The 27,027-nt window shown below is 40.8% G+C and overlaps 1 protein-coding gene across 6 annotated transcripts in view; it reads right to left on the minus strand.

Annotated features, from left to right (window-relative positions):
• Window positions 1–27,027, minus strand: part of ZDHHC20 (zinc finger DHHC-type palmitoyltransferase 20) — a 48,793-nt gene extending 21,766 nt beyond the window's left edge. Inside the window, exons 1-5 of one of the 6 annotated variants that reach the window (XM_050333169.1) lie at window positions 26,871–27,016; window positions 24,664–24,771; window positions 9,389–9,415; window positions 4,512–4,606; window positions 364–484 (exon numbers count right to left, since the gene is read on the minus strand). In XM_050333169.1, the coding sequence (XP_050189126.1) occupies window positions 364–484; window positions 4,512–4,606; window positions 9,389–9,415; window positions 24,664–24,771; window positions 26,871–26,988 (469 nt within the window). In that variant the 5' untranslated portion in view covers window positions 26,989–27,016. Of the gene's footprint in view, window positions 1–363; window positions 485–4,511; window positions 4,607–9,388; window positions 9,416–24,663; window positions 24,772–26,870 lie in introns of all 6 variants that reach the window. The other 5 variants (XM_050333168.1, XM_050333171.1, XM_050333170.1 and 2 more) reach the window with 5 other exon arrangements.

The following is a 27,027-nucleotide window of genomic DNA, read 5'->3' on the forward strand; positions in this document are numbered from 1 at the left end:
GTGGGGACAAAAGCGATTATAAAATTGAGCAATAAGTTTAATTTTCCCTATTGCTAGCTGTGTTAGCTATATTTCTTTGCTGCGTTTATTTTTAATAGCCACAACTAGAGATAAATGTCCTCATTGGCTTGCTAGAAGGTGATTTTTTTGTAAAATTCCAAATAGTGGCTTTATGTTGAGATCCCCAGAAAAAGGACTGCAGCTTCTCTTGGGGGAATTAAACACTGGCCCAAATAAGTAACAAAACAAGGTCATGGTATTTGCAACATGTGCTTAATAGACTGTTCATTCAGTGACATCAAATGAATTTCACTGAATTAAAACTAGCAACTTCAGGAGCATAGAATGATCTTTATATCTCACCTCTCGATGCTGTTGTTGTATAGATAGGCAAGTCTTTAGCAGCTCTTCTCAAAATCTCCTGCTGGGATTCTGGCCTCTCTTCTCTTTCATATTGCTCTTTGTCAGCTTTTGACAAGCAGAACTAGAAGGGATGGAGAAAATGGAATGGAGGGAAGAGATTAATTATTACCTTGTGTTGCAAGGAGAAGACCTTTCAGATGCCCTCTCCCACTAATCAAAAAGTGCCACATAAAGAAAAAAAGACTGCTGCAAGAATTATAGGAGATCCTTAAAACTCCATGAATTACGTTCCTGGATGTATTTTAAAGAAAATAATCTTTATCCCTGTTCCATTATCTACAGCATTTTCTCTGCAACACAAGGGAATCCAGAGACTCAAAGTGAGTTTTACGGTGCAAACTTTCCTTTAGTTCCCAATAAGCATGAATTAAGTGATCTGTGAACACGAGGAATGCTCAACAGTCCCTTGCTGCTACAAAGCATAAAAGTTCTCTTGTCCCACTTCCTCTCTAACGCTGAGAGGGGTACAAACCAGATGGGGATAAAAAAGGCAGGTAGAGGGCTTGTGGTGAGCTTCATTGCTTCAGCATAGAAGCTGAAAGAGTTTAACTGAAACTTTAACCTAAGAGTAGCCAAGACTAGTCTCAAAATTCATGAGTTGCATTGAAAGCAACTTCAGCAAAGCCTGTAGAGTATGAGAGTGAGTTACAATTCTGAGTAAAGCCTGACAAGCATTCTTGCTGAGACCTCACTAAAACGTAAGCCTTTACCAAAAGAACCTGGAGACTTTTTTACTCATTTGTGAAACACTTAGTTCGGTATCTGCTGAAATAATATTTAACAATAAGCCCCATAAAACCCAGTGTGCTGACAAGACCCTTTGTGGTGGGTGCTGAACTCATTATTTCCTTTGGTACTTTTCTGTTTCAAAGAACTTCTAAAGTCTGAGCTTCCTGCATGGATTATGAGAGCCCTTTTTATGAGCACACATAGACGAAGTATTCATGGTAATGAGTGGAAAATGCTATGTGTACAGCTGGAACAAAAACTGGCTCTGTGTGATTTAATATGACTGTATTGTCCTACCAAAAACATGTGCATGATTAGTTCACATGGATTCTCCTCGCATGCTGTACCTTTTCCTCTTTTGGATTACAGTCAGTTGGCAAGCAACAACGAAGACTCCACTTACAGAAAGGAGGAAGCAATAAGACATTGCTGCAATTTCTCTGTGCTATTTCCCAACCCAGAACGCAAACAAGCTGCCTCACAGCTCACAGAATCTAGTTAAGCCTCCTGTCACATATAGCATCACCCCAGTTATTGAACCTACCCACCCTTCAAGGGTGAAGCATGAAACATGTTTAAATAACGCCGTTTTAAATAATTGGACACTAGAATTAATCTATGCAAAGGGTGAAATAGAAGTTTAACATTTCTGTCACCACCAAGAGCTTGACCTCATTATTAAGTCTTAGTCACTCAGATAGATATTTATTCAAGTATGAAAACTGGAGATGGTCACATCAAAAGTTTAAGACAGATGTAAAAAGCATCATTCCAGCAAACAGGGGTGTGATATGCCTTCATCCCTGCTACCCATGTGAGTCTGAGAGCTGACCCAATGCTTGTCTCTATGACCTGCAATCAAGCAGAGGTGGCAAGAAACATGAGTACTACTCCTAGATGACATTTCCATGGCAAATCGTTAATGCACAGAAAAGGAACAAAATCACAATATTAAAAAATTTTTAAAATTTGTTCAAGTAACATCGTAATATTACTCCGAAAATCCTGGATAGGGTTTTAGTTTTCCAAAAAGCTACACTTCTGTTTTAATTTCAGAAATTAATAGGGCCATGAGACCACAGTCTCTTTGGACAATGGCAGGATACGTTCAAAGACATCAAAAGTTGTCTGTTACCACACAGCAAACAGAATTTCCAATGAGGTTCCAGCAGTTCTTATTGAAAACAGAAAGAATCCCTTTGTTTCCTTCCTCTTTCTGGACCTTGTATAATGTTGATTGTTCTTTCTTATGACAAATGTACAGGGATTACACCAAGACAACAGCAGCTGCATAATCTTTTTTTAGTTCAATAGTAAGATCACAGGATGCTATTTGTTTTGCAAGAATGGCTAATTTGAATGACTAAAAATATATACGTTGACACTCTCACACAATGGAGAGATTCTGAAGTCTGGCTTTGTTTTTAAGTATAACCAGCATAAATTACTCACTGGTACATGAACAGAAGGGATTTGCCCAGACACAGAAAAAGTGGTGCTAGGTTTTTAATTTGGTTGGGTTTTGTGTTTTTTTTTTTTTTTTTTTTAAATTTTGTGTGTGCTTTTTTTTGTTGTTGTAGTTATGGTGGAATTTTTGTTTTCTCCTTTTTTCCATTTAAAGTCAGTTGTAGAAGAAAATTGTATTAAATCTGATCTACCCCCACAGCTGATATACAAAAAAAGTCATCACATGCCATATGCCCAAACCATCCCTTTCAGTTGCTGAATATGAAAAGCTTGCTACAACATCACTGTAACTACAGGGTAAGTACTGTCAGAAGAAGTTTTCTATTAATGAAGAATCCAAGCAGACAGTAAAAGTTACTAAGCATTAGCTTTATGAGCAGCTCTAGCTCATATAGCTTTATAAAAGGTGGAGCAACACAGTTCCAACCACATTTTAATTAGCTAACATACTTAACTTTGTAATTTTCTTGCAGAACCATCCCAGATAAAGCAAAAACAATCACCCCGAAGACAAGTAAGTCCCTTTGAATTTTTAGGTTTAGCAATTCATGGAGTCATTTAGGTTGGAAAAGACCTCTAAGATCATCGAGTCCAGCCGTTAACCCATTACTGCCAAGTCCACCACTAAACCATGTCCCCAGATGCCACATCCGCACGTCTTTTAAAGACCTCCAGAGATGGGGACTCAACTGCTCCTCTGGGCAGTCTGTTCCAATGCTTCACAACAAACCCTTCAGTGAAGAAATACTTAACAATATCCAATCTAAGCCTCACCTGACACTACTTGAGGCCATTTCCTCTTGTCCTGTCACTTATTACCTTGGAGAAGAGACCGACCCCCACTCCACTACAACCTCATTTCAGGTAGTTGTAGAGAGCGATAAGGTCCTCCTTGTGCCTCCTTTTCTCTGGGCTAAACAACCCCAGATCCCTCAGATGCTCCCCACTGGACTGTGCTCCAGATCCTTCAACAGTTTTGTTTACTTTTATTGCTTAGCTTAATAGCAGAACAGCGTTTAGCTTTTTTACGCTTTATATTCTGTAGCTTTAACATACAGAAGATCTTAAAGCTATAATTAAACACTGCAGAGCAGTGTTTGCTTTTCCTTAGAAGCACGGGTTTAACTCTTCTCAAAAATGTTTCAGGTTGACATTAGCACTAAACATCAGTCTTGCCAAAAACAGATTAAAAATTCAACCCCCACAAAGCAACCAAAGCCTCAAACAGTTTAGCCAGTTTAAAAGCTTTCTAAAAAAAAGGAAGAGAAGGGAAGTATTTTAAATTTGGTGCCAGTATTTAATCCTTACAAACACACACATTAAAGAAAACACAAAACAAGGTAATCCATCTCAGACTTATTGCAATTAATAAAGTTCTTTTTCAAAACAAAACCTCTTACAGTCATCATGCATTCTTCTACCATTATATAACCCTTTCTTATGTAGTTACTTCTCAGTTGTCCCTAAGTCTTAACCCTTGACTTACTAATACATGGGTTCAGTCCTCCAGGTCATGAGTATACATTGCATTATTACTTTCTTACCCCAACAGTGATCAAAACTGCCTATAAAAATAAAAACACTGTTGCTGTATTTATCATTTTTAAAAATTCCAGATTTTGAGCAAGCTATTTCATAGCAAATCACTGGACACGACTGCCAAACTTGTGATGATTTAAACCCACATTTCATATAAGGAAATGTCATGACAGCAAGCACAAGGTATTTTAAGAGTAACTTGATAATTTTCATTCATGATGCACTGTCATGCTGTTCTATTTTAGATAATGACTAGGGAAAGGTGAATCATGCAGTACTGCCAACAAGTTTCATCACTGAAAACAGTTCAGCTATTTATAAAAAAGGCATTGACATTTTTCTAACATATTTACCTCGTTAGAGGGGGTTGCAGGAGATGTGAAAATTGTCTTCCCATAGGACCATATAAACATGACAAATGACAGATGAAAAACCACAAGGTAGACAACTGCAATAAAATACAAGTGAGAGTTTGGTGAATATAGCTGAAAAGAACAAGAAATAAACCCCCTGATCTTTGAGGAGGGCTAAATTACTACACTACTAATCACCCGATAAAATTAGGTTAATCCCTTTTCCCTGGGTAGATTTAGCAATCTAGGACTGCTCACTTAAAAAAACTAAAACAAAACAAAAAAAACCCAACTCATCAAATGTGATGGTTGCTATTCCTCAAGAAAATAACATGTTTTTATCTCAGAATCACAGAATGACCTTTAACAGTTCCAGGGATGGGGTACCCACAACTTCTACAGGCAACCTGTGGCAGTGCCTCACCACCCTCACAGTGGAGAATTTCTTCCTAATATCTAATCTAAATCTGCCCTCTGTCAGTTTGAAGCCATTCCCCCTTGTGCTGTCACTACAAGCCCTGGTAAATAGTCCCTCCCCAAGTCTCTTGTAGACCCCCTTTAGGTACTGGAAGGTGCTATAAGGTCTCCCCAGAGCCTTCTGTTTTCCAGGCTGAACAACCCCAGCTTTCTCAGCCTGTCTTCATAGGAGAGATGCTCCAGTCTCTGATCATCTTCATGGCCTCCTCTGGACTCATTCCAACAGGTTGCTGTCCTTCCAGTAGCGGGCACCCCAGAGTTGGATGCAGCACTCCACATGGGGTCTCACCAGAGCAGAGTAGAGGGGCAGAATCATCTCCCTCCACCTACTAGCCACGCTGCTAGCCCAGGATACAGCTGGATTTCTGAGCTGCAAGTGCATGTCACTGATCCATGCTCAGGGCTGCCCTCAATCCATTCTCTGCCCAGCCTGTATCTGTGCGTGGGATTATCTCGACTCATGTGCATACCCCAAAACTCCCCCCAGAACTGAACACAGCTTCACCTGTAGTATATAAGTGACTAACCTTTTTGGATAAAGATGATGATGCTGTAATTCTGTTCTAGATTATAAATTTGATTATTGGCCTACATAATTCAATTTAATTTCTACTTCTAATAGAAACAGCATAATACTGTGCCATTATAGAAGGCACTGGTCATCAATGACAGTAAAAATCCCCAAACAGGGATTTGAAGAGGACTGCACTCCAGTTGTGCTAGCTGGGAGTTAAAAATTGTGTTATTATATTCCTTCAAATCATCTGAGGAATACAATACAGCCTGGAAATGTCCTATTATAGTCCCAGTGGCAACAAAACGTAAGTTGATGATGGCTTTAATAGGGAACTCAGCTGATTTACTAATGGATTTGTGTGATATGGTTGCCTTAAAGACCAGAGATCCAGACTTTATGACTCAGGAAGCCTCTTCTAATCTTGTTTCCTCTAGCAGTTTCTTTTACCACTTGTCAAGAGGAAACAGATCAGTTGTGCCAGAAGAATAACTCTTAGAAAAGTCATATTAAATATTTACATTATTTTCACCTATATTATCTTCGGTTGCAGGAAGAAGAAAACTTGGCCTAGTTTCCTGTGCAGATGAAGAGAGACCTTTAAGAAGGTGTATGACATACTTTATGGATGGCAGAACTTGGGTCTGCCAAGCTTTCTTCCAAACTTTGGGAACCTCCAACAGCTCAGAAAATCCCTGTACACAGCCACAGAAGATGTGGTCTTAATTTATTATCTTTCAGGATTTTCACGGGGCTTATGGCAATGAAAACAAACAAACTGCATTTGAGATTTCTTCAGAGAATTATGCTTTTTACCTTTGCCTATGACTCTTACAACCTTACTGACAGATTTAGCAAATTTTCAGCTGTGAAGCTGATTGAAAATGTAAGAACAACCTCTTTCTAAAGCCATCCTGAAACTCTCATCCTGATAGGAAAGGACTTGTGTATTACTGTACTAGGCACTGCATAGTTAGAAATTGTCTTTTATTAAAAACATAATCTACATTCAAACACACTGTGGTTAAGCAACTAAAACATGAGAAAACGGTTTGGAAGAGAGGAGAAAAGGACATAAAACTAGAGTGGAATCAGTGGCACAGATCAGAACTTTGGTGTAGAAAAGGGCGAGAGGAATTGAATAGAAAGGAAAGAGGAAATGAGACACAGGGCAGAGCAGGGCACAGCAACACTAACTTCCACAGTAAACAGTTGTATTCTGTCCATAAAAATCACCCCCAGAATTCAGATTCTTTTGAAGGATTATTTTTAGTGCAAACACAATACCTCAAACAGCAGAGCCTCAGTCTTGTCACAGACTGTAAATACCCCCATACAAAACCAGGCATCATGTCTGGTTGCAGCGAGGGTACAGATCTGTGCCAGTGCGACCAGAATTTACTAGAAAGAGGCAGCTGTTGAAGTGCCCTTGCACTTTTCATGTAGCTGAGGTCTTGCAATCTGTCACCATCATTAAAAGCCAAGAGCCTGACTTCAGTAGCCAGTGACAGGCACCACCCAGGGAAAGACCCTGCAATTGGCAGTCCATACGGGCCCCACTCTGAATAAATTCTTGCTTCTTTTCAGACTCCCATGCTGCCATTCTTCCTGTGATTAAAAGTCACAGTCAGTGCTCCCCAAGAAATGAGAGGGAGGGAAGAGACCATTTTTGACAGCTTTACTTTAGCAGTCCCCTGCACTTTGGGTAGTGGTATCTCCTCTGCAAGCTCCTCCCCGAAGCATCTTGTATCTGTTTCCAGTACAAGGAAAAACCGGGCTCATTCCTAATGAGCTCATTTTCTTGTAATTACAAGTTAGATGGAAAATACAACTAAAACCTCAAAACCCAATATCTGCCAGTTTAGCCACACTCAGTCATGAGGAAGTCCTGGCTAAGCTAAGGCAAACCAGGATTCTTGGTGCCGTGCTGTGACTGAGAGAAGTCAATTCTCTTTAAAGGCACTGATGCATACCAGACTGTAATTTATGGCCTCAGGAAGACAATGTCTTAAGTCATGTTCTCAGAATCCTCCTAGAATATGCTAAACCCCTCCTAAGATTTGCCCTTAACATCCTTTTCTGAATCATTCTTAATATTACTTCCAAGACAAAGTCAGATTACAGAGAAGTAATAATACAACAGTAGTATATTATACTGTTAAGAGAGATTCAGAGTTGCCTTTTTCCCCCTATCCTAATGGATATAAATTCAGACAAGAATATAAAATTACAAAGAAAAAATTAGCCTTAATGGGGTGAAAAAATCACCGCTAATTTAATCAAAAGTTGCAATTATGCATCAGGGTAAAAGGATTTGAACGTAGTACACTGAAATATGGAGCAAAATACACTTGCTAAGATGCACATTATTGATTTACAGAGCAATGGTCCTGGCACTTTGGCCTTTTGACTCTTCTGATGTTGATTCCTGGCTATTGGGAGTTAGCTTATAAGAACTTTATAAATCTCACACTAGCTTTCTTATCAAATGAAAAGAGACTTCACATCTCATTTTAAAATCAACCTTCATAGTTGAGAAATCCAAGCATACAGGATGCCTATGACATGAGTCAGAATTGGAGGTGAAGGAAGCATGCAGGTGACAGCTATTAAAAGCCTAACAGTCAGGTTCCAATGATACTGTCACTCTCACTAATTAATCTAGCATTTTAATTCTGTGGTAGATATAGAAGCACCTGGTTCAGTGAGACAGGCACTGCGTTTGTAATAAAGCCAGAGACCTGACTACGTAACACCAATATCATTGCTCTGCCAGGCTTCCTTAACTGAGACATGGATCTTGCTATCTTGCTTTTCCAGAAGAAACTAGTAAGTAAAACTTATTCGTATACAGGTCAGCAGTAAGCACAGCAGCAACTTGCAGAATTTTGTGAAGTCTAGGTAAAGCCCAACAGTGAAATGCAATGTAAAAATCCAGGGTAAGACAAGCTCACCTCTTGAATGGGCTTACAGTTCACACTTTGAAGGTTTTCCCACTCTGAACTCTTAATTAGAAGATGAAAGAGGACAAATTCTGCCAAGGTTCCCTCATTTTACAGTGTTCTTGTAGATGTTTCCCACCAGGAAGAAAACTGCTAGATTAGCCTCAAATTCTGTGCTGTTTCGCAAAATATCTAAGAGGTGAGAGCCTCTTACCAGTCTGAAACAGCCCTCTGTGGATAGTCAAAGTGCAAATCTATGCTTAATCTACTACTCATGTCCCCCCCATAAGCTGGAATAAAGTCCCAAACAAATATCCCATCAATAATACACTAGAATTATTTTGGTCAGTTTATACCTCTGTAAGTAGGACTTACCGTGGCATATTATTTGCCAAAGCCAATATGAAGATTAAAGTAACATTTGTCAAAACAAGGCCCTAACCATTTGACCTGGACATTTAAAATTATAATGTGTAGCCACTTTTGAAATGGTTGTGTTTTGCACATTTCTAACTAGTCCTAAAGAATGGGGTTCTGTGAAATTTGGTAAGCTGTTTGGAAAATAGCAAGCAGTACAGCAACAAGTCATCCTCTTCCAGAAGTCTTACACGTCAGTTGATTAAACAGCAAATGGACTTGTGGATCTGCTGCAGTTCCTTCTCTCCTCTCCTTTTTCTCTTCTTACAAGGTACCCATTTAAAAATATTTGCAAACCTAAATCATAGCTGCCTTACTTGTATTAGTCACAGGTCTTGTCATCATCCCAAGTTTGTGATATTAGAAGCTAAACAGACTCAACTGTACAATATTTACCTTGTTTCTTAGCACTAATCTACTCACTACACAGAGCTTATACACAAAGGAGTACATTTAAATTCTGTGTCCCTTAGGACTTGTGTGCAAAGCAGCTATTCACATCTTCAAAAAAAAATTTTAAAAATTACCTTTTTCTGCAGTTGAAGAAATAGTAACTGGAAGAGAGAGAAAAAAAAAAGTGTTAAGTAAATCAGAATTGAATTGAGTTTTTGGCTAAAAGCAAGATATATGAGGTAGTCAACTTGTTCCAGAGCATACTTTTGGTGTCAGTAGAGCCTCCCTACCCAACACTAGGGTAAAGCAGGAGTTAGTATTCCTCCTGTCAGCCCTTGATGATTGGTGAGTTAGTGGAAGAGCTGAAGGGATGCAGTTCCCTGCACTAATGAAGCAAACACATTCCACAGACAACAAATAGACTAATTTTATGCATATCCCCCTTCAGATATGTATCTAGCTCATTTTTCTGAGTCAACAGCTAGGCCAATAGGTGTACCACTGAAAAACAGAAAATTAAAAAGACAGAAATCCCTCTGAAATTGTTACAAGTTTCCTACTTCCTTTTCTTAGTTGTTCCCATCACTTCTCTCCTACTGTCACATACTATTTTTGACCTTTTTTTTCCCCTGACCTGAATTCTTCAGGCATAGTTAAAACCTCTCCACTTCCCTATCTCCTAAAGCCTCATCTCCTTTCATGCCAACAGCAATTCTATTGTTCAAATCTACCTTGTATACTGCCTGACTACATCCTCCTGCCCCCAGGCTTCTCCAAAACCTTCACACTTAGTTCATCAGTTCACGTACAACGCTGAACAGAGAACTGCTGTACTTATTGGGTTGCTTTGCTCATATCAATTCCCTTGCTGGATCTCTTCCTTGCACACTGAATTACTGAAATTTTAGGAGGAAAGGATTTTTTCCCAACTCTTCATCTTACACAGAAAATACAAGCTTCTGGTAAATGGCATGACTGAAAGGTTAACAGAGCACACCCTGGCTACTGCAGTTTACCTCACTCCACTCTGTCTCCCTTCTGTCAGCTCTGACATTTTGACTGTCACTAGACCCAGTTCAAAAGAACTTTTACCTGATGCACACTAGAGTCTTAAATCTGCAGAGCTTCAGTATGTATAGCAGACTTCCTTCTGAAGGGTTACTTTGGTTACAGAGGTGGCATGTGCCTCACTTACCTGTAGGTATCTACAGTTAAAGGGTCTGCAACTGTGCCTCATTTTATAGCAAGAGACATAATGAGGTGATATCTCAATTTATAGATGACCTCTTTTTGTTCAGATATGTTTTGGGTTTTTTTCTTCTTTTCCCCCCCTCTCCCCTGTCTCCCTTTTCTCCCTCCTCCCCCTTTTATTTAATATCCACACTGTCTATGGAAGCCTCAGTGAAGTTAATAGAAAAGGTTCTGGTTTCTCCCACCTAAGGAAGGAAGAAATTATCATTTAGAATAGAACATGGTTGGCTTCAAACTCAAGGAGGTAAATCCTGAAGAACAGCTTAATTTCACATTAGTTATGTACACTTGTACGGCCTCCTCCCATGTTTCTGTCAAACTCCACCGCATGCTACAGAAGTCTAATTATTTTTAAAGAAAATCCTGTGAGGTTTTTTGCTTGAAGTTTTACTGATGTGTTATTTCTCCAGTTAAAACTTTTTCAACAATGCAAGGAGAAGATAAGAATCACTGAAAAGGTGAAAATTAAAATAAACTCGCCCAGTATGGTTGTTTGTTCAACTTAAGAAAAATACTAAAAGTACTTTAGATTAAGCATTGTCTTTGACTCTTCATATCTAAAGTAAACACCTTTGCACACAGCTGGATAAACACGCATTTCCTTAGACAAGAAATATAAAACAGTTCTTTATTATCCTCTAATGGGATGGGAGAACATCATTATACTTTTTAAAAGTAATTCTGGTTAAAGCACTCAGTCTGTAGCCTCACTTCTGCTCTCAGCACTAAACAAAACTGTGAGCCAAATTTGATGTTTGAAGACTCAAAATAACGAACACGCTTTACAAGTAAAAACAAAATAAAACAAAAGCTTAATATTGTATCACCTGTGAGACCTAATCAAAATGGTCCCTAAAAAACCTTCATAGAAATTAATTAAAGCTTCACAGCACCAGAAGATAATTTCTCTTTCATACTTAGGTCCCTTAGGTCAGAATGCAGTTATAAACCTGTGTAGAACAATTTTCGTTCAACAGAATCCTGCAGTTTGAGGTAAAAGCCAACCCTGAAACACTTGTTGATTTTCATCCTGCCTTATCATCCTCAAATGAAATAAAAGATGTCCAGTTCTCTTCTGTCTCAGAAGAAGTTGTCTTTCTGATTCTCTTCTTTTCACTGTTGTTATGCCCATTGTCAGGTAGATTAAACGAAGAGCAACCCTACTACACTTGTCCAAATGCACTCAGCAAATGGCACATGAACAGTTTTACAAGCAAAGCCTTCCTTCACTAAGTTCATATCCAATCTTTATGTAAGAAAAACCCCTTTAAATATTAGCTAGGCTGGTCATTTAACAGGCAGCTTTACACCATCAAGAAATCAATTCTAGCTTTTGAACTCTGGTTCAGGGAAAAAAACCCCACATAAGACATTGCCGTTGTGGTTTGCCATCCCTGGTGTTTAAATTACTGTAGTTTAAATTACATCCCTGTAGTTTAAATTACAAGCTTAGCTCTCTATCACTTTTCTCCCTAACAGTTTTCTTCTAACTATTAAGATACTGCTGCCAGCTTCCACTAATTTAGTACCACCTTCACTTCTAAAACATGGTTTCTTGTTTGGGGTGTGGGATGGGGGAAAAATCAGCACTGTCTTTTTGCTTACTGATATTTTTTTTGAACAAAATAAACACTGCATATGATTTAGATGTTAACCTCGGGATGCAACAGCACTTTGCACGAGATATGTGTCAGCACAAGTTACTGCCTTTAGCATTGCAGTCAACACAAACCTGTCCATGTTTCAGAAACATAAGTACTGCAAAACAGCTGATCTTCGAGGATTTTAAAATATATGGCCATATCAGTTTCCTGCTCAGCTGGAAAAGGAAAAATATTCTTTGGATTGGTTTCTTAATATTAAGTGGGTTTTGTTTTGCAAGAAGATTTATGAAGTTCTAGAAAGATATGCTAAGGAAGGATAAAACAGGACTAGACAGTGAAAGCTGCAGTTTACTTCAATGCAAAGAGCTCAGAAGCATGCCCTCGGGGGCTCAGACACACAAAGTTTTCACTATGGCCTCAGATTTCAAAGGGTTCAACACCTCAGAATTACACCATCAAGCAAGTCAAACAAAGTGAACACGCCATGTAGGTCTGATTGCATCGAGAGCTTTACCTTGGCTACCTCAGGGTTTCCAAAATCAACCTGACTAAGGAAGGAGCTCAGCAAAGCCTGCCTCTCTTTATACGAGGTAAACAGGCCTTCACTGAATGACTTCATGCTGCTGCAGCTTGTCTAGGGATGTACAATACGCTCTGTCAGTTGGTCCTGTGCCACTGAGCAGCTCACACACCGGAGACTCCCAATGCTTTGGGGTCACTGAAACATGAAGCACACAATACGAAGTATGTGGGTTCACTTTCTACAGAACACTACTTCCAAAATACACCATTACAGCCTTTTATTAGGTTGGATTCAAATGTACTTAAGAACTCAGTTCACTTAATAGGATAAGCAGAAATTGCAGTTCTGACTTTAACAGAGGAAACAGTTGCCTTAGTTTTGATTTAGAGACCTAGCATCACCCCTGGCAGCAAAACCACTTTTTCCTTCATGATCCCAGTCGCTGGTTACACCTTTCTAGATGCTCTTCCTTACATTGTTGCCCGCTATCTCTCATCTCACCTATGTCACAAGAATGAAAGAGCGGAAGCCTATAGATTATCACCGGAAACAATCCTGCAGACATAGGGCCATCATTAGCTGAATAATAAATTAAAGTAGGGGAAAATGTCATTTGTTGGAAGCATTCTTCTTGGAGTACAAACTAATAAAGGTGTCAACTTCAGAAAGTTTTGGAGAATTTTTTAAGCTGCTTCAAGGAAACGTCTCAGAACATCTTGAAAGAACAAGGAGCTGGTTAGCTTTCAGTTTCAGGCTTATTTTCAGGACTGCTATAGAGTGTTCAAGCATCTTCCAAATCACTGTATAATAGAAGAAAGCCAAATCTCTCTATTCTGAGGCAAAGAGGTGCAATGATCTGCCAAGACCTTTCAAGAGGCATGCTAAAAAGATGAGACATTTCACTTCAACCTTGAAGGAAAAGAACCCCCACATCACATCTTCCTACTCCCCAAAGCCAGATATTCTTTCTGTGGAGCAAAAAATTCAACTGCAACTAATATAAAAGTATAGGAAAGGACAAGAACTGATCTTGTTACTGAAGTGCTATGCTTATTTCCCCATCCCCTCCCACGATGGCTCCCAACGGGAGTCACACTTCGGTTATTACAGCCTTTCCATGAATTTCAAGAGTATCATTCACATTCTGGCTGACATTCCTCATGGGTGGGAAGAAGAAGTGATAAATGCGCAATTGCATCCCTTCACCAGATGTACAGCCTTAATTTTTCTCAGCTTTTAAGGAAAAGGGTTAAAAATATTAACAAAAATAATATATATGCATACACACATGACATGTATTTCCAGAAGCTACCAGTACTGAAGTCAAGGCAGACTCCCCACAGGCACTGTCCTGTCTGCAAAGGCAAGCCCCACTGACATCATCTCAAGTTTTTCATTTGTTCAGAAAATTGGCATTTTATTGGAAGTATAACTTAGGTTTACAGATACATAATTCCCATTTGCAAATGCAGACCTTAATCACACACAAGAATATGGTAGAAACAGTACTTACTGACGCAAGTGGGACAGACAACAAGTGAATTTCCTTGAGCAAATACTCATTTGGCTTCTGTTACAGGGCAGCGTCAGCGCATGAAGACCTTACCACTTCTCCACTGTTCTCTAAAAGCCTAAATTCTGTGACCTTTCCACACTGAGCTATTTCTTATTTCCCAACTGGCAGGCTCCCACTAGGTGCTTTCCTTCCCAAGCAGCAGGGAGTTGTTTTTAGACAAATGACTCAATATGACTGAGTTGACAGCATCATGTAGCCAAAAGCCAACGCAGGAAGAAGACGCTGCCAGGTCCCTGCTGAAAGGCTATGGGGGCCCAGGAACTGCACACACCTCCGCCACCAGCCGGAACGAACGTCTTCGGCAGGAATTTGAGCCGTACAAGCCTAGAATTCTTTTATCTTCATGTGGTGCTGGACTGATACATTTTTTTTAAACTTCAGAGATCCAGGAATAGGATACAGGTATCCCTCCCTCCCAGTGCACTGCCAAGTGATTCAGAAAGCAACATTTTATAGAACGGTGATGCAGGAGATGGGGCTCCACAGGCCTTCTTGTTGTGCTGGCATGAGGGGTCAAGCACTGCCACACTGTGTGCCTCAGCACTGCCTGGGGCTGGTCTGCAGCACAGGGGCACCACTGCCCAGGTCTAACACAACGCTTGTCTCAGAGGCATGACTTGTGGTGGACAACTCTTGCTGCAGGGGTGTATGCAGTTACCCCCCCTCAACCATCTGCCCGCTCCCCTATGTCAGACAAACGTAACAAAAGTGAGCCCTTGCCTTCCCAGACACTTCAGGACAGGTCGGAACTGCCAGTGAAAGCAAGTTTGCATGACCACAAACAGCAGGGAACTGCAGTGAAAAAGGGTGAACAGCAGTGAATGACCTCTCGCTGTCCTGGGTCATGCACAGTCAGTCATGAAAGGGAAAAGAAGCCCTATCAGGGCTGCTGATGCCTTAAAGCAGTGCAGCTGTTTCCACAAGCACATGAGCTGAAGCCTGAACTCCTCACACACACCATGCACAGCAAGAGCACTTGAGTGAGCTACCTTATGACTTCAAGTGATCACAAGATGATGCCTTCAAAGGCACTGCAGGTAATGTGTGTGTGTGAGAAATGTGGGATGGGAGGAGAAAGGAGGAAGAAAATGCAGCCGGGGAAGAGACACCTTGGTACAAAGGGGGATGCTCTGTGTTTTATAACCACCAAATTTTCCATGTCACCGATGGCCATACCCATTGGTACAGGATTCAGAGAAGCATTATCACAGGGACAGGTAGAATGAATTCGTATTTCAAATAAGGCAGCTCAAGCTGCCTGCACAACGTTTCTGTAATTTGTTACCAGACATCGTTACAATTTGTTGCATGGTTAAAACAATATTAACACAATTCTTTCACTATAACAAGTAATTTAGAGCAGCCAGCAGCTTGCTGCCCAGAAAACATTCTCTTACCACAATAACGGGACTTTTCATTTAGCCAAGGTCTTTTCAGTCTCAATGCAGAGAGTATGTGCATAAATACAAACAGGCTACAGCAGAAATTAGCATAATCAAGGCAAGATACTCCATTGCTAAATGAGCTACATTTAGCAATGAATTTAGCTATGACAACTGAAAAGATTTCTGCCATATATTCTGGGAACAGTGAATTCTATGCTACCACTTGCACAGTTCAAAAACACAGCTACAAAGGCATCTAACTTCTGGAACTCCCAAAATCCTACAGATGGCTCCTTATCTCTGCATCTACAAAATATTCTTGAAAGTTATACCAAAAGTCTCCCAATGGTCTTCTCAGCAAGAGTGCCTGCACATTTTAAGTGACTTCAAAACCAAGAATTACAGTTGTTTAATACGCAGGAGGAGGTGTTGCCAGGTCTTAACCTCACAGTCTCACACTTGTGTCCACACCAACTATCATGTGCTAAGAGATCTATCAGCCCAAATAACTAAAGGTTTTTTCTGCAAGTGAAGTTAGCATTTATCTCCAGCAATGTACCGAGGTTTGTCCCTGAAAACACTATTCCCCAGGAAGCACTATTCACTTTCAATTTACCATAATTGCTCAAAAAAACCCCTAATGTAACTTGATTTTCTTCAGCTATTTAATCACTATTGCCGCTGCTCATTCTATTTGCATTTTGATGGATTTTAAACCCTAGCATTACTTCTACACACTTTTCCTCAGCTGCTTACTCCAATTACTGAATTTTCTTCACTCAATTCTTTACCAAAAATTCTGCTTTATTGTAACAGTAACAGCTTTATTCCTCAGTAGTTTGGAAGTACTGTGCATAAATTGCTTCCAATATTGCCTTTAAGCTATCAGACCCAGCCAAAAGAAAGCCTGGTTTCTTCTCAAAAGACAAAGAGAGCTCTTACTTGCACCAGTCAGTGAGCTGTGCTCTCTCTGGCACATCAGGGAATAGGAAAAAACAGAATCGGCAGAAGCTCAGAAGTGTGTGAGTGGAGCTAGCTTATGTCCACACCACAAATTAATTACATTTACATTTAAAGGAGGCGTATTTATACTCAGGCTGGCCAGATCAAGCTCATAGTAACACTACACTCAAGTATCTGCATATGTGAAAGTGCCTTCTGTGTTAGGAATAACTCCAGTGGGTCTGTAGTTGACACTACTAGGACACTTGTGAGAGACAGGAGTGACAAAGAGGATAATCAGCTGGTGTTGACAGACTGCTAGTTGTCATTATGTTGGACAGAGTTGTTGTACACACCCTGCACAGCATTAGGTGTTCTGCAGGTGATACTAGAAACTGTATATTTAAAGTGAAAAACCAAACAAAAACCCCCACCCAACCAGACACAGCTGCTGTGACCTGCAGACGGGGACCCTCACTGCACAATAGGGACCTGCTTTGTTCACTAGGCATCCTTCTTCACATTTGGCTTCAGACTCTTCCAAAATCAGTTGTCTCCTTACTTACTTACTGGTCTGGCTTGCAACAAGTGTTTCCTCAAGTACTGGGATAAAATCTCCTGCAAAACTTTGTGGACAAAAATCTCCTTGTAAATCTCCTTACAAAGTATTAAGCACTCTGTTTTCTCAAAGAAGGATTTTGTTGTCACCAAGTTCATTGAGTAATGGAAGAAATCAAACTGCCCAGTGAGCTTTCATGTATTAGGTCACTGGATTCCCCAAATTAAGTTTTAACTGTGTAACACTGGTCAGGTTTGATTGGTATTTGTCACTTGAGATTAAATATGGAACATACCTATAAGAGCTAATTTTCAGCCAGCAACACGTTAACAACAGAGCAGCCAGTAATGTAATTTACATGAACTCCCATCAAGATATTAATAAGCCAAGCTTTTGAATACAGCCCTTTAAGGAAGCTGTTTTGAAAAAACATGTCATTTATAAACACGTATACTAGTTGTGGAAAAGTTTAGTGATGGGGAACTCCTGCCTTCAACATACTGGATATGTAAATTCTAATAAATATTTAGTATTTTATTGCTCTTGCTCTGATTGACAGGAAGCTGAACATGAGCCAGCAGTGTGCCCAGGTGGCCAAGAAGGCCAATGGCATCCTGGCCTGTAACAGGAACAGTGTGGCCAGCAGGAGCAGGGAAGTGATTCTGCCCCTGTACTCAGCACTGCTGAGGCTGCACCTTGAGCGTTGTGTCCAGTTCTGGGCCCCTCAGTTTAGGAAGGACACTGAGGTGCTGGAGGGTGTCCAAAGTAGGGCAACGAGGCTGGTGAAGGGATTGGAGCACAAGTCCTATGAGGAGAGGCTGAGGGAGCTGGGGTTGTTTAGCCTGGAGAAGAGGAGGCTCAGGGGAGACCTCATCACTCTCTACATACCTGAAAGGATGCTGTAGCCAGGTGGGCGTCGGTGTCTTCCCCCAGGCAAACAGCAATAGGACAAGAGGGCCCAGTCTTAAGCTGTGTTAAGGGAGCTTCAGGTTAGACATTACAAAGAAGTTCTTTACAAAGAGAGTGACTGGACATTGGAATGGGCTGCCCAGGGAGGTGGTGGAGTCACCACCCCTGCAAGTATTAAAGAATAGACTGGATGTGACACTTAGTGCCATGGTCTAGTAGACCAAGTGGTGTTGGGCCATGGGTTGGACTTGATGATGTCAGAGATCTTTTCCAACCCAGCTGCTTCAGCGATTCTGTGACTCTAAGGTCAGCTGAAATCTACAAACCCTAATGCAGTGTGTGCCAAGGGAAGAAACAGTTCTGCCTACTACACCTCAGAGATGCGTTAGGGCTCCCACGGCAAAGCACTGGATGTAACACAGCAGCACTGGCAAAGTGCCTTGCGAGAAACAAGCAGGGTTTGATGCATGAATGACACCTATTAAGAGAATTAAATTTTTCTGTCATCTTCCTAGGCTACCACATGCAGTTGCAGGAAGATCTATAGTTGCAGGAGAAGTACTGGAGTGTGCTGTCCTGGTGGGAAATTACGTCTGTGAAGAACAAGAAATGATTACTGCTGGCTTAGGATGTAAGTTGGCAACCACACTGAGTTATGGGAACACCAGCAGAGTGATTACTTATAAACATCTATGACTAGGTGTAAGTTGACTCAGACCCTTAAACTTTTTGTCTCCTGAGAAAGCTACACAGAAACAAAAATTGGGATGGGATCAGGGGGAGCACCCACTTCACTGATGACTCCAGAGAAGCCATGCAGCAAGAGGAAAGCACTATCACACAGTAGGAGACTATCACAAAACCATGCAGCTGAGGAAAGGAAGCACAGCTCCTGAAGCCCTGTATGTGCCTAACAGCTCTCCAGACCATCATTTCTGCTCACAGATCCCTGCTTCCAATCCCAACAGCTTCTTGGCAGTAGGGTTTCCCAAGTGGGTCTGCAAGTGTGGGAAGTAGAAACAGGATATTTACAAATTTGAGAATATTAACAGGAAAAAAAAGGCCACACAAAAGAGAAAAAATGCTTGAATCTAGTGCTCAATGGTTTTTAAGCTTTACGTTGTCAAAATTCAAAATCTGTCTAAATAATGAACTATTAGAAAAGTTCAAGCCTACTCCCTGCACCAGTTGCTGCTTTAGCTTTATCTCAGCAGGTAGCAACCATGAGACACAGCAAGTAACATCTCTGTATGCAATTACTATGCTGAACTCAAGCTTTTTAAAAAATACAATTATTTAACCCCCCCCAACATGAAATTTAAGGAGCAGCAGATTAAACAGATTAAAAAATATACATACACAAACAACATTCCCACAAAAATCCTATGCATAAATTGCATCCTTTTTCAGATACTGTAAAAAACTAACTTGAATGTTAGTAACATAGGGTTTTTCAAAACAGAAGAGAAACTAAGTTTTGCTGCAAGCTTTGGGCTCCTTTGCAACATTTGAGTAAATCTGCATGTCAAGAAACAGAGATGAAAGTCTTTAGGTACAGTCAATTGCAGCATTGTGGAAATGCACTTTATTTCTCTGTTTTTTTTAAACCAAACTTGACAAAGCTAAAAGCAATGACTACTTGCCAACAGGAATGGTACAATACAATAACAGGTTCTCTGCACTCACTCTATGACAAGGCAGTAGCTGAGGCACTTAACATAAGTTCTAAGTCTACCACAGACAACTGCAAAACAGCTTATACAATAACTATCTGCTTAGGTCTCTTCAAACACAAAGTCTGTTCCTCTCGAGATCAGATTTAATCTATATTTTGTTTCATTCTCTCTGCAGTGGCAGCTTGCCTAATTCTAGATGAATTATTACTTCCACCTCTAAATTATTTTCATCACAAAAGGCTTAAAAAGAGAAAAAAACCCAAAACAAGCCAGCTTTCCATGCTTAGTACTTCACAACAGACACATAAAAATTACCCTGTCTGCAGACAAACACACATCAAGATGCACAAGTGGAATACCACAAACAAAAAAAACCCTCGCTGCATTAAAACCCTCACTTGATCTCTCTGTAAATCATATGATTAAAATGGTTCCGTGCTTCACATTTGAGACAATGCTGCGCCATATATAGCATCAGAGAGACTGCTGCAGAAACTGCAGAGGCAAAGCTGCTGCTCTTGTGATCCAGTTCTCTTTGCCAATCTTGTAAGACAATTCTAATAGTCAAAAGGGAATGTGAATAAGGAATGGATGAGGCATTTGGCCTTTTGGAAAAAAAGAAGGAAAAGCAGAAGCCTGAAATGCTGCAGAGGAGGAACTCTATTTTTAGCACAGATAAGAGAAGACAGTCAAAGGTTAGGTAGGAGGCACTCCACTGAGGATTGGGGTGGGAGTGGGGTGGAGCAGAAAAGGGTGAAAAATCTGTGACCCAGAACAGGAGAAGTTAAGCACATCCCATAGAAAACAAGTTAGTGACAGCAGAAGGAGGTAATATTGGGGAAGTGGCTAAAAGAACAAATGTATTTGTTACATTCTGATTATCTCTTTTATACATGATTCACACGTGGGTGGAGATTCAGCTTACACTAAAAAAGTGGTCTGTGCTTACTTCTCAAATGTTTCTAATAAATTTCAAACATACCAATGAGAGAAAAACGGATACTCATCCTGTTACAGGAAGATTATGGACCAGCTGAGAAGGAGTAAACAACTGATTTGAAAACTCCATAAAAGCTGTTTCAGGAACCTCTAGTTTATAACACTTTTAAGGGAAGTACATGTTAAGCACAGACTCTTACAGTTGTAGGATGCTGTTGAACAAACACCAATGTATTGAATGGATGAAAAATGAACAGGCACAACTTCAGACAGACAATTAGAATCTGTCCTACTCCCATTTTCCATCACAGGCAGTCTTGAGTTCCAAAAGTAGGTACACTGCCATCAAGTGTTTCACCTGTCAGAGGTGTACAAGAACTCAGCTCAGATATCCATCTTTTAACACTGAAAATTCTTCTATTAAGAAAAGCATGTCTACATTAACTCATAAAAATATGAGTCACCAGAGAACAAAGTTTTAATTACTGAAATTTTGACAGAACCTGAAGTTCACAGTATGCAGAGGGTTGATGACCTCAAAGTAATGTCTACTGACAGCATACACTTGAAATTCTGGTCCTTTTATCCACAGTATCTGGTAGGAAAACAGACTCAGAAGTGACCAAGTAACGTAAAACCCCTGATTAAAAATGAAAGTGACTTTTAGACCACTGTTGTAACTCAAGAAATACACAAACATCCTACTGTTGTTACTAGAGAAATATTTGAGAGAACCTATTTTCCATAATCTTAAATACTCATACTACCCGAGCCCTTTGAAAGCAAGAAGAAAAGCTTTACAGTCCGCACCTAAAAGGCAATCAGAAAGCGCTGCAGCAATGAGTGATCACAGCTACACGAAAGTAAAATCACAGGAAGCCTTCTTGCTTCAGCTCAGACACTTACTCAGCTCCTCGCTTTCCCTAAGCTCCTTCTCTCCCCTACTCCAAAGCCATCCTGCCCATGGACCAGTTTCAGATGAGTGCTGAGGCTCAGTGGAGGTCTCACACTAAGTATATGCCAGTAAGTTTCATCAAAGCTGTTGGATGGGTAGAAGAGACAAGCTCACGCTCCCTGTTAGCAAACAGCTGCTCTGAGCTCAGATGGCTCATTCTCTGCCTCGTCCCTTGGGCAAGCCAAGCAACATCAAACTGGTCACTGCATCACACTTCTTTTTAACCAAATGGTAACTAGGGATCAAGGAAAGATGCCAACTACTGCAGAGCTGTCAGGAATGGTTTAGCAGATGCAGAGGAAAACTGACAACAGAGGGCTGGGGCAGGCACTGCAAACAGAAGGCTGAGAGAAAAGAGAATGATGGAGTCCTTCTGATGGCAGAAGAAAGAGCCAACACAAGACAACTCCTCAAGAAACTAGGCTGACTAGTTCTGTTGCACTTGGAACAGTTTTTTCATTAGAGGACTGGCAAGAGAGCAGATTTCAGGGCATACAAAAGGCACATGCCCACCTGTTCCTATAAACTAGAATGACCAGTACAATGCCAACCACCACACAAGAAGATAATATTTCTACTCAAGCTGAGCACTTAGTTTTCCAATAATCTGTATCCAGTCTGAGCACCTCAACAGGAATTCTACTTATTTATAATTACAGAAAAGGTTCTCATTTAAGATGGTAATATTCATGCTTACATCGAGACATTACAACACCACTAACTGTACGCAGAGTTGTTCAACGTCCGTACTTTTAAATTCCTGAGAGGCACATAAACATAGTTAAATGTAACTAATGATCTAACCTGTTTAATTTGCTTTCGTTTTCTTGCAAAGGTAGCCCTCTTTTCCTACGAGAATGCTTTTTACATGCTTAACATGCAAATGTTGTACATCAGTGCTGATACTTCAGCGTTTTCTGTAGTTTGAAATCAGAAGTTACTGACACTGCTGTTAGTATCACCTTGCCATTGCTTGGGAGATACTGCATTAGCATTTTCAGTAGAGATTTCTTCTGAAGGAGGCAGATGGAGTTACCTTCTCTCTATTTATGCAACAGACTCCTCAGATGGAAGCACTACAATGGATCACCACGTGCTTCTCATATGGATTGTGCTTTGGGGAAATCAGAGCTATCTCCCTACTGACAAGAGCTATTGCAGTCTCCTGGAACAGCAAGGAGTATAATTTGAACTATTAACGTGAAGTTGCGCATTCTAAATTACAAACTGCTTTGTTTGCTGGGATTTTAGACACATTAGACATTACCCTGTATTAACAAAAAAAAGCAAACCTTTCTGCAACGAGATGCTATGAAAAGAATGCACAACTAGTTACTCCCATAGCTTTGAAAGTCACATTTTTCCATACTTAGCAGAGCTTGCTGCATGAAAACAGTCATACATTCTCAAGCCTCGCAAATAGGTAAAACAAGTCACTGTCCTTAAAACTCTTGCCCCAGGAGAAGAGTAAGGACTGTGTTTTTCAGAAAATATAGTTCTTACTACAGAAGTAAAAACCTAACCTGAACAAGATTTTTAGTTATTACCTTTTAAAAAAAACAAACAAAAACCAAACAGCCAATACACTTTAGTTAAGAACTGCATACAATTCAGCCAAAGTTAACTTTTTCTCAGTGCAGAATGCACTACCAAAGTCTGCTAGTGTTTTAGCACAAGGGTAAGAAACAGGTTGGCTTCACCCACAAACTCTGACTACGTGTGTCAAAACAGTGTCTTCTGACCACCCTCTAGCCAGTCTGCGTTAGAGCCCCTCACCTACAAAAACAATAGATGGGATAGATAACAAAATACAAGTCAGCCATAAGTGAAAACGCACCACAAGAGAAGCACTCCACTCTCTCTGGGCATCTGAGAGATGTGGTAAGCAGACACAATCAGTCCAATTCAACAGCAGCACAGTATAGCCATTGTTCACAAAAGCGATGTTAAAAGCAAAACATGTTTTGATGACAAGAAAGAACACATGAAATAGTTTTAAACTAGCAAAAAAGCTATTTTACAACATCCTTTATGTATTGCTAGGTGTGCTTTCTTGCAAACAGAGCTCTGGGCAAGTTATGCGTGAAAAGAAGAAATAATCTAATAAGAAAGTGTTCATGTTTTTCTAGTTCAAAGCAGTTAAACCTCTGAATGAGATGCTGCCTTGAGCCTTTTGCAGTTCCTTCAGTGTTACACATGTTCACAGATTTTCACACTCTGCTGACATTTCCTCAACTTACACACATTTGGCTGTTTTCACCTTTCCAATTAGCTTAATAGCTTATTTACCTGATGGATCACAACTACACAGCAACAGTGGTCTAAATAAGCCAGTGTTCAACAGCTTCAGAGAGATATAACAATGCTGGCAGTTTCCAAGGGAGGAAAACAACAGACGAGCTCATGAGTCTCCTTTCATCTTATCCATACCAGTTCACAGTCAGCATGTAAGTAATGTAATTTAAGGTTATAGAAGAGGCCTAACGAAATAAATACATACTGGTAGTGAATTACAGAGTAAGACTGATTCCATCAGACACCAAAAGAAAGACATTGAGCAATACGTGAGCATCCCAGCAGAGGAGGGTGGGGCAAGCAGCACAGAGAAGCAAAACTGAAAGGGAAAAGGGGGATGTGATCAAAGCAGCAGGATCAGCTTTACCATCTTCTACTTTATTAGGAATATTTTATGGCACTACACTAAGCTCAGCTTCCCACATGATTTACTAACTGCATATATACGCTTAACCTTTAATAAATGAGCAAGGACTACAAGGAAGCAAAAAAAACCAGGAAGGAGAAACAGTTGAGGAAATAAAGGCCTTCTCTCTTCCTGTTACCTTGTTAACCTCACATCTTAACATTTATTTAATCTTTAAGTAAAACTTTTGAAGAAGCACTGGTGTCTGTGGGGTTTCAATTTCTCTGTCAGTATTTACTTGAAGTTTTCTATTGTGTCTTCTCTTTTCTAAAGCTTCCCTTCCTCCATCTCTTTTTCCTTCACCAGGCACACATCAGCTTTTACCACAAGCCCTGGTTCGTTCTGCACCCGCCCTATGTGACCATCTGCAGAGACCAGCATCACCTCACCCATTAGCTGCGTGCTGAAGGCACATCCTTGCTCTTCTTCATAGTACACAGCGCAGTAGTTCTCAGAACATAAGGAACATAAGGAACACTGGGAGAAAGTAAACATACCTGCCAAGAGAAACAGAAAATCCTGTATTCCGCTATAAATCCTCTTTATGCTACTTTGAACTCAACTGCAGTGGAAAAGCACACAAAAGAAAAAAACCCACAACACCAAAAAGACTGCACAAAAACACAAACCACCTTTCCTCTCCCTTGATGACATGACTTTTTACTAAGAGCGTAAATAAAAATCAATGGATTAAAAACAAACCCAAAAAACCAACAAAAATCTCCAAACTCACAACAGAAAAAACTCACAGAAAAATAAAATCCTTGGTCATCAAGTATGATTTAGACAAGTAACAACTGTAAAATTCAGTGACAGTAACAGAAGCCATTAAGTAATTTCATATTAAATTATACCTTTTCTTAATGATCTGTATGTGCAGACATTAGTAAAGCTGATTTGTGGGCAAAAATGACACCAGATGTCTAGAAACCAGATTTATAGATGCAAAAGTTCTCGCAGGAACAGAAGCCAACCCTTTCAATAATTTTCACACAAATGAAACTCTAACGAACTCAGAAGGGCTCTTTGCAGCTTCTCTATGCTTGCAAAGGAGAAATCATCCACCAATATCTGGTCCTGACCCACTCTGTGATCAAAACATAAAGCTGGGACTTCAGGAGCTTGAGGTTCTGCTCCCAGTTCAGCCAGAGACCACCTGTGCGACTCCAGGCAAGTCTCTTAATCTCTCAGTTTTTGTTCTTTGCTTAAGAGAAAAAATGAATAGCCCTAATCCGCCTTTTGTCATATTGATCGGACTGTAACCTACACAAAACCTGGAAAATGTGAGTTTATAACCTAATAGAGCCCCTTTCAGGACTACTTCGACAACAACCCATACCTCCAGTATCGAAGATTGTCTTAAACTTGGTTCCAAGTGTTTATAGTTTTAAGCATGATTTTTAAATACACAGACGTATTTACAACTATCTCTTGTCCACATTTCACAGAGTATCTCAACAAGCATTATTTTACAACTATATCTCTACTATTTAAAGTCCAAGTAACTTTTTGCCTGTGGTTCATGTTCCAGTCCACATCTCTAAACACAAAAGGCTGTGAAATAACATAAGCATTCAGAAAAGTTATCAAAAACACTCCTTGCAGAAAAAGTAACTGATTACTTCTAATTATACAGATATAAAGTATATGCAAATCTTTTATTTCTAGCTAGAGATATCAAAGCACATAGTTTACACAAGTAGCAAGTACAAGGAGGTACAGATACTATGCATACCTATCTGTAGCTTAAAATAGTTCTTCATTCTTTTTGATTTTTTTTTTCATTTCAGCTTCCTTACTTAAACATGCCAAATGCTCAATAACGCGTTCCTTAGTTTTCCTATGCTGCTTCCAAGTTTTACCAAGTCTGATGAATACTGCACATCACAGTTCCACTCCACTGACGCTGCCCAGAGAAAGCCAACATCCTCCCGAACTGAAGTTTCCTCCCGAAGGCAGTAAAGGGTAAATATCACCCTGACCAACACCGGCTGCAAGTCAGATTTATATAAGGACAAGCCCTCGTCCAGAAAGCCTGGACACAGCCTGACAAAACCCCATAAGCCCTAAATCCTCTCCCCAGCCCGCTTAAGTTGGATGTTTCCAACCTCATTACGCTTCAATGACACTGGGTATCTTAACTAAAGGAGGGAAGGAAGACTCCTATACACCCATAAGGAGTTATTTGATACATCAGCAAGAAGGATGAACTACACAGAGAGGGGAAACCCCTCCTAGGGAGACACCAGGGGCTGAGCCCTCGAGAGGTGCCTGTTCCCAGAGGAAGCGTCCCGGACGCCCCACCTGGGCCTCCTTCTCTCCCCCCGTTCCCGTCCCTCGCTCCTCCACAGGCGGCCCCGGGCCGGGACCCCGCCGCCATGAGGCGCCTGAGGGCGGGAGGACAACAGGTAAACCCGTCCCCGGAGGGAGGGAACGCCCGAGGCAGGGGTCTCCTCCCGCCTGCCTTGCAGGAGAGCCCGGGGCGGGCGCAGAAGGAAGCCAGCCCGCCGGGGCGCGGCGGAGGAGGCGGGCGGCGGAGGGTCCTGCCCGCCCGGGCGGCAGCTCCCGGCGCCCGCCACCCTCCCGGTGCACTCACACACACACAGCTCCACCACGTAGGCGTAGTAGGACCAGGCCACGACCAGGGCGATGAAGGCCACGGGCACCCAGGCCAGCACCCTCTGGCAGCACTTGAGGACGTGGGACGGCGCCATCTTCCCTGCCGGGCACCGCGGCAGCGCCGGCGCTGCGAC

This window comes from Myiozetetes cayanensis, unplaced genomic scaffold (assembly GCF_022539395.1).
Source record: "Myiozetetes cayanensis isolate MyiCay16 unplaced genomic scaffold, myiCay2020 scf5-8, whole genome shotgun sequence".
Classification (NCBI taxonomy): Eukaryota; Metazoa; Chordata; class Aves; order Passeriformes; family Tyrannidae; genus Myiozetetes; species Myiozetetes cayanensis.